Below are 13,808 nucleotides of genomic sequence, written 5' to 3'. Positions count from 1 at the left end.
CAGTTATACAGTACCATACTGTAGTAGGTTTATAATAGCTTTCACACAAATTATACACAAAAAACAAACACAAAAAATAAAGACAACATTTTTAATTTTACAGTACAGTACCTTGAAAAGTACAGTTGTACAACAGCGGGCATACAGGGGCTGGCATCCAGTGAACAGGCAAAAAGAGTTACTGACTGGAGAAGGAGAGAAGATGGGAGATGGTATAGCTGAAGGATCTGCAGCAATAGGAGACGGAGGGCAAGCTGTAATTTCATTCACACCTGATGTTGATGGAACTCCTGTTCCTATCTTTGAAAGTTTGCAATTTGAAGGTCCCTATGTAAAGGACTGTCCTATAGATGTAAAAACTTAGGCCTCCAACCACCAGGGGGCGCTATCTCCCCAGCAGAAAGAGCCACCACACTCATATCTAAGAACTAGCTATGCAAGGCAAAGCCATTATTTTCTAGCTTGAGTTTGTGGGGGATTTGTTATCAGTCGATTTTCACTCTATCCTGGATCCCATCTAAATGGCATCTACCTGTTATTCTCAATCGGTATCTGTTTGTTCCCCCTTCTCAAATTGTGACCGTGGACTTCTTTGTTGCTCTGGTTAGCTGTCTGTCCCTTGAAAGATGGCTCGAGCCTCTTGCCTCCTGTTGGCTTGTGCCGGGCAGAGACCCTGATGCGTGTAGCTGCGTGGTACACTTTTGATAAATGAGTGAGCCAATGAGAGGATGCAGACACGCTTGAGCAGGAGAGGATCTCAATGAAGCATTTAATCCTACAAGCCCCCTACAGATGGGAATCTCAGAGGTCACTTTTAAGCAAAAAGCCCCAGAGAGGGAGCTATCTGCACTTTCCAACAACCGTCACGTTGGGCTTTGCCTTCAAGACTGCCTTCTCGGGACTTCCCCAGTAGTCCAGTGGTTAAGACTTTGCTTTTCAATGCACGGGGTGCAGGTTCGATCCCTGGTTAGGGAACTAAGATCCCACATGCCTCAAGACCAAAAAGCCAGACATAAAACTGAAGTAGTATTGTAACAAATTCAATAAAGACTTTTAAAAAATGGCCCCCATTAAAAAAAAGAAGTTTAATAGAAAAAAGAGATGCCTTCTTGGGGTTTAGCTGTTTAATTCACTGCTGTCTTCTTTGGGGAGTGGGGTTGGGAGCTAAGAGAAAAGTTATTTATCTTGTTTGTCCTGGTAATGATAATAATAAAGACTCCTGTCCACGTCTGCCATGATGTTCAATGATGTTTAAGAACACTTTATAAGCTAACGCTCTCTGAAAGTGGCTACTGTCTGCGGGGTTCCACTCTCCTTGACCATCTGCAAATTCTCTAATGGGGGCCCCAGAGACTGCAAACCAGCAGTAAGAGAATGTTCTAGCATTGGCTACCCCTCATCCAAACCTCTGATGGTTCTTGCTGGGAAGTCATCCTTTTAACTCCTCTCAGGCAGGAAGACCCTGATGCTGGGAAAGATTGAGGACAGGAGGAGAAGGGGATGACAGAGGAGGAGATGGTTGGATGGCATCATCAACTCATTGGACATGAGTTTGAGAAAACTCTGGGAGATGGTGAAGGACAGGGAAGCCTGGTGTGCTGCCATCCACGAGGTTGCATAGAGTTGGACACGACTTAGTGACTGAACAACAGGCAGGGCTGCTGTGGGACAAATCACGGTACCCCACATCTTTTCCTCTACAACACCTCCCTCCCCCCCACCCTTCTCTGTCTCCAGGTTGCCTACCCACCCCAGCCTCGTGGTCTCTATCTTTCCTGATGACTTCAGGGTCATTGCCAAACTAAGAAATCCCTTTCCATCAGTGCTGTTCTTCATTTTGAACCACAAAATAAAACACTTTATTGCAATTACAAATAGCAAAGCTATTTTCTGCCGGGCCTCAGCATCCAAACTTAATAGCATCCTGTAATGCCACCCTGTGCTGATATGTGGCATATTTAATATCCATCTTTCTTAGAAATAACAGTGTTCAGAAATTAGAAGGAACTTTAGCAGTGAAATAATTAATGTGGATAACCGTCATAAATGCCACAAATGGAACAAATACAGATGGTTGGGAGCCTTGATTGCTAATATGCTAACCTGTTTTGACAGAACTTTAAATTTTTTCCTCGGGAGGTTTGGGGATGGAAGTTAAAATGTCCCTTTCCTCATGACAAGAGCCCAGTCTTTCTGGGTCAGGGATTCATGGACCTCCTAGTCAGGCAAAGGAGCATCTGAGAGCTTTGGCTAAGAGGAGGGCTTGCATCCTGGGCCTGGGTCTCTCTCTCTCTCCCACCCTGGCTGTCAGGAGGGGGACTTCTGTCTTCTGCAACCATACCTCCAGCCTCTGTCTCAGGCTCAGGCAGGCGGGGCCGTCCTGGAGAAGCAGCCAGGCATCTCCCTCCCCTGCCATGTGGCTCCTGGGGCGGGTAGGAGCCCCCTGGCGGGGCTCCACTCAGTGGGAAGTAGCTCTTTGAAGATTCTGGCTGCAAGCAGGTGCAGGTTACAGAATCCAGCTCCATGAGACTGCACAGAAATGAAAAACCGTCATAGAAGAATGACTCACCAAACACACAGGCAGAAATCTGCTGAGGCAGATATACAAAGGGGGTATTTGAGAGAATGGAAGCTCCTGGCTGTTCCTGCTTTCAGCCCTGCTGACCTCAGAGCAGCAGTGGAAGCGGATGGACCATCTGCGTGTCTCATGAGGAGTCAGAGGTCCCAGGGAAACCCTGAAGGACAAGCTGGGGGAAGGAGGGTAGAAGGAACCAGCCTTTGCCCAACCCCTACGATGGGGCAAGCGCCGCTCTCTGCACTTATTCTTTTTTTTTTTTTTTTTAACTTTTTATATTGTGTTCGGGTTTAGCTGGTTAACATGAACAATGTTGTGATAATGTCAGGTGAACAGTGAAGGGACTCAAGTCATATGTATACATGTATATATTCTCCTCTAAACTCCCCTCCTATCCAGGCTGCCACATAACTTTGAGTAGAGTTCCCTGGGTTCTATAGTAGGTCCTTGTTGGTTATCCGTTTTAAATATAGCAGAGTGTACCTGTCCATCCCAAACTGCCTAACTATCCCTTCCCTCCATTCTTACTCCTGGCAACCATAAGTTCATTCTCTAAGTCTGTAAATCTGTTTCTGTACGTATTTTTTAAATCTATTTACCTTTCACAGTGGTCATTTGAGTGGGCATGGTCGGCTAATATTTAAGACATGGAAACCGAGAGTTAGACAATAAGCGATTTGCCAGGTTCACCTGGGCCCCCACAGAGCTTCTGGGGTTCTGGGTAGCCCCCGGCTGGCCAGGCACCCCCAGTGGTGCCATACTACAGGGGCTTCACTGAGTCCCTATCCCCCTGAGGTCAAACTCTCTTCTCTGGTGCTGAATCCCAGCCCCTCTCTCCTACTCAAGGAAACGGATCCAAACATCTGTACTCTTTCTCTCTGGGGCCATCATTTCCCTGTTCTGTGTAATCATCTCCTTACAAAGATACTGTGGTATCTCTGAGTTTAAAAAAATGGACAAACCTCCTTTGACTCTGGTCCTCTCCAGCCACAGATCCCCTTCATAACAGAAGAGCCGGATCCACCATCACCGATTCCCCTTCACTCACTTAGATTTTGCCCCCAGCTCTCCGCACTGCCCCACCCCGGCCCCTGCCCCAAGGTTACTGCCAAATCCCGCAGTCAACTCCTAATTGGTTGATCAGCTCTTCCTGTTTGAACGCTTTCTACTCTTTGTCTTTGGGAGAACAAGCTCTTAGGTCACAACTGTTCCTTCTCCATCCCTTCGTCGGTCCTTCCACATTATTCCAGATGTTGAAGGACCTAAGGGCTTTTCTGGCTGTCTATACTTGCTCCTGCTATTGCTGCTAAGTCACTTTAGTCCTGGCCAACTCTTTGTGACCCTATGGACTGCAGCCCGCCAGGCGCCTCTGTCCATGGGATTCTCCAGGCAAGAATACTGGAGTGGGTTGCCATGCCCTCCTCCAGCAGATCTTCCCGACTCAGGGATCGAACCCCCATCTCTTACATCTTGTGCACTGGCAGGTGGGTTCTTTACCACTATCACCACTCCTAAGTTAACTTATTTAGTCCTCTGTTTCCCAATACTATCTACATGTTGAAGATTATCTCCTTGCCTGACATCTCTCTTTGCATGTCTTATGAACGTCTTAAATGTAATTCGGGACATCCCTCATGGTCCAGTGGTTAAGAATCCACCTTCCAACGCAGGGGACACAGGCTTGATCCGTGGTCAGGGAACTAAGATCCCACATGCTGTGGGGCAATTACTGAGCCCAAAAGCCACAACTAGAGAAGCTTGAGATGCAATGAAAGATCCTGCGTGCCTGCCACATCTAAGACCCGATGCAGCCTCATAAATAAATATTTTTAAAAATGTAATCCATCCAAAGTGTTAGTCGCTCAATCATGTCTGACTCTTTGAGAACCCATGGAATGTAGCCTGCCAGGCTCCTCTGTCCATGGAATTCTCAAGGCAAGAATACTGGAGTGGGTAGCCATTTCCTTCTCCAGGCAATCTTCCCAACCCAGGACTCAAACCGGGGTCTCCTGCATGACAGGAGGATTCTTTACCATCTGAGCCACCAGGGAAGCCGTGATCCATGCCCTGTCCACAGCCCCCAACCTGATCCCTTCAATATCATCCCCTGCTCAGAAAACGGCAACCTCAGTCTTCCTCTTGCTCAGGCTATGGCATCAGAAGCCGTCCCGCTCTTTCTCCGACACTCCATATTCAAATCAATCTTTTATCCAGAAAACTGACCACTTCTCAGCATCTCTGCAGCTGCCTTCTTGGTCCCAGGCAGCATCGTCCTGGGCCAGCTCCTAGGAGATGGCTGCTTCTCTCCTTGCCCCTCCAGTGTCCTCCCAGTGCGGGGTGGATACATGATCCTGACACGGTGTGACTCAGATCCTGGTGCTCCTCTGTCCAAACTCTTCAGTGGCTCAGGGTCCGGATCTGAGCCTTCACCCTTCCCATCTCAGCTCCTACTCATCTCCTTCCTCCCTCTGCCTCAGCTGCACTGACTTTTTGCTATTTCTCAGGCGTGCTAAGCAGGCTCCCTTCTCCAGATCTCGGACCTTACTTTTTTTTTTTTTTTTTCTACCTGCTATCTCTCTTACCCAATCTTATTTTTCTTCATTGAATTTCTTATCACCGGATATATATTTCTTTATTCTATTCTCAGTAGAATGCGAAGTCTTGGGGGCAGGGAGTCCATTTTGTCCACTCCTGTGTCCCCAGTGCTCAGAATAGGGTGTGCCCAGACATTCAGTAGGTGCCCAATATATATTTACTGAGGGGATGAATTTAGACCCAGTGTGACCCTGGAGTCTGCCTCCACCACCCCCGCCCTGTCCCACACGGCTACTTGCCAGCAGACAGGGGCATGTAGCACAGCTGGGGTCGGGGGCGGGCTTTGCTCGAGGGCTGTATCTGCCTGGCACCCTGGTGATACTGAGTTCTAAATGCCTCAGCCCTGTACCATCTTTGGAATTCATCTTTCTTCCCCCAAGGAGTCCTTGCTCCTTTTAAAGGAACATGCTATGTAGAAGCCAAGGTGGGAATGCTACGAGTATGTCCTTACTTCCAGCCTTCTCAGTGTAAACATTCTACCTTTTCCATTTTTATATTTGCTAACTTCCATGACAGAGAAAAAATTGAAACCAAGTAGGGGAAGGGGTGGTAGTGGGATGAATTGGGAGATTGGGATAGACATGTATATATACTACTGTGTGGAAAATAGAAAACTAAAGAGAAAATAAAACATAGAAAACTAATGCTACTGTATAGCATAGGGAACTCTATTCAATGCTCTCTGATGATCTAAATGGGAAGGAAATCCAAAAAAGAGGGGATGTATGTATATGTATAGCTGACTCACTCTGCTGTACAGCAGAAACTAACACACATTGTAAAGCAACTCTTCTCCAAAAAAAATTTTTTCTAAAGAAAAAAGAAATGCTTGCCTTGACCCCAAATCCCTCCAAGAAGGTATTACCATAGGAGTTAAAAATGAGACCCCCAAGGAAATACGCTAGATTGCTGGATGATGTAAGGAAATAAAAACATTAGATGGGGAGAAGTGTGATAAACTGAAAATTATTTTCCATTTAGATCCACAGGGTTTCAGTTAGAGTTCACGCTCATGTTCCGTCTAGGTGAAGACGTGTATCTGAACAGAGATGCTTTGGGGAGGGACTGGGAAGTTGTTCATAATTATGTCAGGACCGTCCCAGGCAAACCAGGTGAGACCACCCTAATCCGGGAGGGAGGGGCTGGCCTGTGGCTGCGCCTGGTGGCATGGGGATGATGCTAGAGGGATAGGGGAGAAGATGCCTGGGGAAAAATGGGAGGAGACAGAGAGGGGACCAGGAGGGGAAGAGGAGCCAGGGAAGGGCAGAGAAATGTGGGCATCCGGTCTGACATGTTAAGAGGGCAGGGGCGGAAGAGTCTGGGAGGAAGGTCTATCTCGCTTGCCGAAGAGAAGAAAGAAACTAGGGTTCCTATGGAAGGAGCTAACTGGGCATCAGCTGAGCTGGTCAGGGAGGGGACCGTGAAATGAGAACAATTTTGCCTTGGAGTCAACTGACTCCCGTTGGTTGCGACTGAGTGAGGAGCCTCACAGAGACTCGGAAAGAAAGTCAGGTCCTGACTTAATCTCACCCACTGGCCCTCATGAACTGGACTGCGGGGGTGCCACGGACTGGCCCTGCCCTCTGTCCTCCTAGCACCTTCCTTAAACGGTTCTGAGGAGTAAGCAAGGCAGCGAGGCATCCAGCTCAGCGCGTGGCTCAGAACAGGGGCCTCCCCAGCATCTTCTCTAGGGAGCCTGCTCCTCAAGAAGGAGAAGAGGGGACCAATCACTGAGGCTCGCCCTGCTGGGCTTGCAGCGAGGAGCTGGGGGACGGGCTGAAGGGCCTGGCAGGGAGGCCCATGCACTGAATCAGGACAGTGCTGGGGTGCTTTGGGGGAATGAGAGCAGCTTCACGACTGGGCAGGGCCGTCGGGGCCCCCAGCCCTATCCTGGCCTCAGGACAGCGATCCAAGGCTGACGGTAGGATGATGCCTCCCAGTTAAAAAACTTGTTTGTGCTTCTGAACCATTTGTGTCTGCTCAGATCCGAAGAGAGGGATTTGCAGGAAAAGTCCTTCCCTAGAAAGAAAATTAGGACTCCCTCATGGCATCTCTCCCAATCTATCAAATCTGTTTGCTTGCAAACATCCCAGGCCTCACCTCCTCACTGCCACTTGAACCTGGAGGTCTGGATTTGCTGGTTCCTCTGTCGAAAGGCTCTTCTGATCTCTGGTTATGGCTTCTTTCTTTCTGCCAGGAAGTCTCATCCACCTTCTTGCAGGCTATATTCTCTGACCCCCCACCTACTAAAACTTCACCCCCTTCCTCCAACATTTCTTTCACTCTTTTAACCTTCCTGACTTATCTTTTCTTTTGAGCACTTCTGACTAATATACTCTATCAGGGCTTGCAAATGATGGCCCGTGGACCACATCCAGTCCACCCCTGTTTCCATACACACAGCTTTATTGGAGCACAGTTGCACCTCTTCATTCGTGGGCTGCATTTATGCTGCAACAGTGGAGTTGAGTACTTGTGACAGAGACCACATGGTCCGAAGACTAAACTCTTGATTAACTAACCCTTCCCAGGAAGTTTGCTGAACTCCTGCTCTAGTTAATTTATATTATTCATTTTCTGTCTTCACGACTAGAGGTTGAGTTATGTAAGGGCAAGAGATTTTGTCTATCTTCTAAATTATCACATTCCTCTTGACCTAGAACAGCATGGTAATTATCCAGTAAATACTGACTTAGTGAATGCTGTTGAAAATTCTGCCCCTTGGCAAGGTCCAGCTCCAAGGCCCCGTCTTCATGAAGCATTTTATTTTCTACCCAGAAATATGCCCCTTCCTGTTTGCTTCATGGTGCTTTAGTCTTACCCTGGAGCATAGTGATTTCTGTACAAATTTCATTTCTCTCACGAGGCGGTAAGCTCCAGGGGTCACCTCCATGGTGAAACCATCCTTTGTCTCCCAAGACAGAATCAACCCTCTGCCTCTCTGTTCCTCTGACAACATCTATGGCTGCCCATGGAAATGGCATTGCAGTGTCTGGCACAGACAAGGCTCCTGCACTCCTGTCTCAAGACTGAGACCCTCATGGGCAGGGACTGGGGGCTTGTCATCTCTGCCCTGGCATCTAACACCGGCCTGTGTTCACTGTGTGTCAGGTTCTATGTGGGAGGTAGTCAGCGAACACAGCTGGGCTTCCCCACTGAAACCCTGGTAGCCTTCCTACTCATCAGGGCTCTGTGTCTGCGGAATGAAACAGGAAGAAAAGGGAGCAGGGCCAAACCAGAGAATACCAAATTCATGGGGGTGGGGCTGTGCAGAGGGAGCCAGAAGCGGTCAGGCAAGGAAGGGAGGGGCTCCGCTGTGTCCAGCACACTCTGCTATAAAGAAGCATCAATTTTTTCAAACCAGTTCTCCCTTGGATTCCTGACTCACATGCTCTGTGGGATCAATAAATAATTGGGGCTGAGAGTACCTAGCACCTCATCTTAAGCAAGAACCCTTCTCCATGCTTTAAAAATAAACACTCTTGGGACTTCACTGGTGGCCCAGTGGATAGGACTCTCTGCTTCTAATGCCTGGGGCCTGGGTTCAATCCCTGATCAGGGAACTAAGATGTTACAAGCTGCAGATGTAGCAAACAAATAAACAAAAAACCAACAGAGACTTCCCTGGTCGTGGGGCTAAGACTCCGTGCTCCCAATGCAGGGGGTCTGGGTTTGATCAGAGAACTAGATTCCATGTGCTGCAACTCAGACCCGGTGCAGCCAAATAAACAAATAAGAGAAATAAATATAAAACAAAACAAAAAAGTGAAAAACCCTTAAAAACAAATGAAATAAAGGCCCTAGTAGAGCAACAAAAGCAAACAGTATTTTCTATTCTTTTAAACGGTGAGCTTTTGAGAAGAGTGACTGTTGTGTGTTTATACTCTTAGCATTTAGGCCAGTGCCTGATTACAGAGTAGATGTTCAATTAATTTTTGTTGAATTACATAAATGACCTGATATGATATGAAAAAGGAAGGGAGGAGAGAAAGAAGGAAGAAAGGGATGAGCACAAATACCTGCTGGACTCGGAACTCAGGAAACAACCTCCCAAACCAACAAAGCACTCAGATACTTTGAGAGAAGGTAGACACCAGCACAATTATCTCCCCGTCCGGGGTTTCTGGGAATTTTCTTTTATGCATGAACACAGTTGCAGAAAACTAGACTCTGATCTGATTTGTTTCACGAAACTTTCTGATTATGAATGGAGGCATGGAGAGGTGTGGGCAGGCTCCATGGGAAAATGAATTGCTAGGACTGCCTGTTTTGAGCCTCTGTGTCCTGCCTGATGGTTTCTCAGACCCAAACCTCCTGCGGAGGACAGGGAGGAGCCCACACCCTCCCGTCACTGACCGCATGGTGACCTGAGAGACAAGTGGAGAGAAGAACCTGACCCCCAACTCACACTTCAAAGGTAGGTTTCTTCCGCCCTGGCCAGGGGAAAATAAGCTCCTGTGTAAGATTTCTTGTATTAAAAAACAGAGACATCACTTTGCCGACAAAGGTCCGCATAGTCAAAGCTATAGTTTTTCCAGTAGTCAGGTATGAATGTGAGAGTTGGACCATAAAGAAGGGTGAGCACCGAAGAACTGATGCTTTCAAATTGTGGTGTTGGAGAAGACTCTTGAGAGTCCTTCGGACAGCAAGGAGACCAGAACAGTCAATCCTAAAGGAAATCAAACCTGAATATTCACTGGAAGGACTGATGGCTGAAGTTGAAACTTCAATACTTTGGCCACCTGATGCAAAAAGCTGATTCATTGAAAAAGATCCTGATGCTGAGAAAAATTTAGGGGAGGAGGAGAAGGGGGCAGCAGAGGATGAGATGGTTGGATGGCATTACCGACTCAGTTATGTGAATTTGAGCAAACTCCAGGAGATAGCGGAGGACAGAGGAACCAGGTGTGCTGTAGGCCATGGGATTGCAAAGAGTCGGACATGACTTAGTGGCTGAACAACAAGATCGCATGTTTCCATCTCCTTGAGATTGGTCCATTTTCTCTATACCTTAAACACCTGTGCTGTGGTACACGAACATCATCATAAGTCAGGCTCCTGGTTCAGCTTGCGCACGCGCACACACACACACACACAAGCAGACTTGTTGTCATAGTTCATTCCTCTTATGGATAAGATGCAGAGTGAGTGAGCAAGCAGATGGATGCCCTGGAGGTTCTGAGCCATGTCACTCCCCATTAGCCTTCTTCAAAGACCCAGACAGGATCTGGGAGGGGCTGCTGATGAGATGGGTGGGTTCTGTGAATTTCCAGCTGGAGTGAAACCTTCCTCTCCCTGCAGGCTGACAAACTCTCTCCTGTTGCTCAGTGGATATGTCATGCCAAGATTGAGTCCAGGTGTATGCTTTCTCTGCCTTTCTTCTCGAGGCCTTTCTTTCCCATTTCTAATTCCAATGAGACATCTTTCGAATGCTGAGTATGAGAGGCAAGACCAAGCCTTGCTTATGTGCCGAAAGTTCTCCCTAAACTAACCTTAATAATAACAACTCTCCGGCATTCCCCTTTATCCTAGATCAACCAGTCAATTCATTATTCCTTTGATGAATATTTACGGCACTGTGACTTTGTGCTAAGCAGTGTGCCGTGAGAGTGGAAGCGGGAACTTTCATTCCTGTTTTACAGATGAAGAGACTGAGGTTCAAAGAGGTGAGGAATTTGCCTAAAGAGTGGCTGACTCAGGAATCAAAGGCGTGTCTTCTGGTGTCTGCCTAACCAGCTTTCCATTTTATCAAGGCTTTAACCAAAGAGCGGAGGTCGGAGGGGAGCACAGAGCGGGGTTCTCTCCTAAGCCTGTGGGTAACCACAGAGGCTCAGGCCACAGGGACGCGTGGCTGGGTGTGATGTATATGGGAGAGAACAGCACAGTGCTGGCTATGCCATGAAGGATTAATCTCAAGGAGATGCTCCTGAGCTCCAGAAACTTAACATCAGTGTCAAGAGATCAAAGCTATGATATCTCTGGTGGAGCGTGCTATCAGGAGAGATCAAAGCAAAACAGAAGGCTGCATTTTGGTGCCCTGTGCATGAGCGGCCTTGACTCACTGACTCCAGCACAAAGCAAACCATACGATACAGGAATGGTGCTAACACCCACCTGGACTCTTTTCTTTGGACATTTCCATGCATCTCTTTGTTGCTGGTTCATAAACAAAAGCATTATCACACCTGTCAGTTTGCCCCAGTTTGCCTGCAAGCTGCCTGGCCCTCCCGTTTTCTTCTAAGTGTGGATGTGCACTCCAGAGCTCTCCTGTCTCCCTAAGAATTTGCTTGGCTTGGAGGCTGCGGTGGGGTGGGCTGTCAGGGCACCGACCTCACTGAAGGACCCCGGGAGTGCATGTTCAGGGCTGCTGGTCTCTGTCCCTGGGGCCCTGCAGACCACCCCATTGAGGACCCTCCCTCCCATTCTAAACCCGCTGCCCAAGAGTGGGTCTCGAGAGCCCTTCTCTGGAACCCTGGGGCTCCACTGAACCTAGTTTGATAACCACAGAGATCCTTTCATCAGTTTTTTAAAGCTCGGACATCCAGTGATTCTAGTGATCCTAAGGGAGCCGTTATAAATCTCTTGCAGATCCATGGAAGAGCTCTGACATGTTTTCTAGAATTTTCTCTCATAAATTGCCCATCATTTCTTTTGGAACTTCTCTGGGACCAACTTCCGGCTCTGTGGAAGCGCCTAGACTTCTCCAGATGCCTCTTTTGGAGCGGCTCCAGCCTGCCTTTCTCCAGCCTCTTCTCTGCACCCCGTCACTCCCCTTCTCTCTCTGTGGACTGCACACCATTTCTGGACACACCAGGCATCTGTGCCTCCAGGCCTTTGCTTGTGATGTTCCCTCTGCTAGGAATGTCCCCCTTTCTACCTTCTTCCTGGAAAACTCCTACACATCCTTCAAGGCCTGGCTCAGATGTCCCCTCTCTTGAAAGATTTCCTCTCTTTCTCACCTGCTCGTATAGGGCAGTCAGCTGCTTCTTCCTCTGAGATGCCTTATCCTCTGGGCCAACTGTATCAGAGTCTCAGCAGGGACTATCATGGCCTATGTAGACAAGCCCATCTTCCCCACCTGACTAAGAGCTCCTGAGAGCAGGGCCTTTGTTCTGAATTCCTAGTGCCCAGCACAGAGCCTCCTGGGGAGAGACTATCAACACATGTGTGTGAAATGACCAAGAAAACAGCCAAGGCTTATGGCCAGCAGGTGTTTCTTAGAGGAGGCGGCCGCTGGGAGGCTCCCACGTGGACACTCCCTGCATCCAGCAGGCTGGCCGTCCCCCGCACACTCTCCACCCTGGATTCGCAAGAGCTCAGGCTGCCTCTCCTTCCTCCCTTCCATGCACTCTTCCAACACGTTCTCCACCAGAAGTACAGACCTTCGCCTCTGATGGCCTCGGCCTGAGAAGACAGGCCTCTGAGCTCACAGATCTTAAAGCTAAAATGAGGACATAAGCAGACAGCCGTGCCCTGGCTTAGCGCTGAATCTCAGTCTGGAAGACTTGGCTTCTGTGAGGCTCAAAGCCTGAGAGCCGCATGGCCCCTGCGGCCAGCTTTCCCGCTCTGCATGCCCCCTCCTTCCGCCCCTCCGAGGGTCTGGCCGTCCCACCCTGGGTGAGCTGTGCTCTTCTGGGCCTCCTTCTAATCTCTTTGTCTGCCTCACAAAGTGGAGAATTCAATTTTCTCCCCAAAGAAAATCAGATTTGACTTTAGTTCGGTTCAGTGGCTCAGTCGTGTCCGACTCTTTGCGACCCCATGAATCGCAGCACACCAGGCCTCCCTGTCCATCACCAACTCCCGGAGTTCACTCAGACTCACGTCCATCGAGTCAGTGATGCCATCCAGCCATCTCATCCTCTGTCGTCCCCTTCTCCTGCCCCTAATCCTTCCCAATATCAGAGTCTTTTCCAATGAGTCAACTCTTCGCATGATGTGGCCAAAGTACTGGAGTTTCAGCTTTAGCATCATTCCTTCCAAAGAAATCCCAGGGTTGATCTCCTTCAGAATGGACTGGTTGGATCTCCTTGCAGTCCAGGGGACTTTCAAGAGTCTTCTCCAACACCACAGTTCAAAAGCATCAATTCGTCGGCGTTCAGCCTTCTTCACAGTCCAACTCTCACATCCATACATGACCACAGGAAAAACCATAGCCTTGACTAGACTTAACTCGAGCCATTTCCACAATTGCTGCTGAAACATGGTCTCCGTGAGGACCAAAGGGCCGAACTGGTAACTTCGAGGGGGGTGGGGAGTGGAGGGATGGGGCACGGCTGTGTCTGGGTGACTCACCCGGCACAGATGCAGATGTAGACATCTTCAGGCCGCAGGAGGCTGACCTGGAGCCCCGGGTCCCCCACGTCCAGGGGTGAGGAGGCCCAGAGGGACAGCATGAGCATGGGCCACCCCAGGTGTGAGCACTTTTCCTGCAGTCTCCATGCCCCACAGCTTTGGAGAAGCAGGTCAGCACTGCCTGGGAGCCTCCAGCAGATCACCCAGGACAGTGGGGCAAAGGTGGTCCCTTCACATCACAGTCACGGGGGCGGGGGCAGAATCAGAGGGGCTGGACCTGACAGGACAGTGATGCTCAGAACAGGGCAACCAGTAGCCTAGCTGGCCACCCCCGTAGGGAAGCCAG

At 49.0% G+C, this 13,808-nt stretch overlaps 1 protein-coding gene across 1 annotated transcript in view; it reads right to left on the bottom strand.

Moving 5' to 3' along the window:
• KIRREL3 (kirre like nephrin family adhesion molecule 3) overlaps positions 1 to 13,569 on the bottom strand; it is a 308,280-nt gene extending 294,711 nt beyond the window's left edge. The window contains exons 1-2 of the mRNA XM_068977330.1: positions 13,463 to 13,569; positions 12,553 to 12,611 (exon numbers count right to left, since the gene is read on the bottom strand). Of these exons, the coding sequence (XP_068833431.1) occupies positions 12,553 to 12,611; positions 13,463 to 13,569 (166 nt within the window). The remainder of the gene's footprint in view (positions 1 to 12,552; positions 12,612 to 13,462) is intronic.
• Positions 13,570 to 13,808: the final 239 nt, after the last annotated feature.

The sequence above is a fragment of the Capricornis sumatraensis genome, chromosome 8, assembly GCF_032405125.1.
Source record: "Capricornis sumatraensis isolate serow.1 chromosome 8, serow.2, whole genome shotgun sequence".
NCBI lineage: Eukaryota > Metazoa > Chordata > Mammalia > Artiodactyla > Bovidae > Capricornis > Capricornis sumatraensis.
Note: the sequence above shows the minus strand (reverse complement) of the source record. Positions and strands in the feature narration are given on the sequence as shown.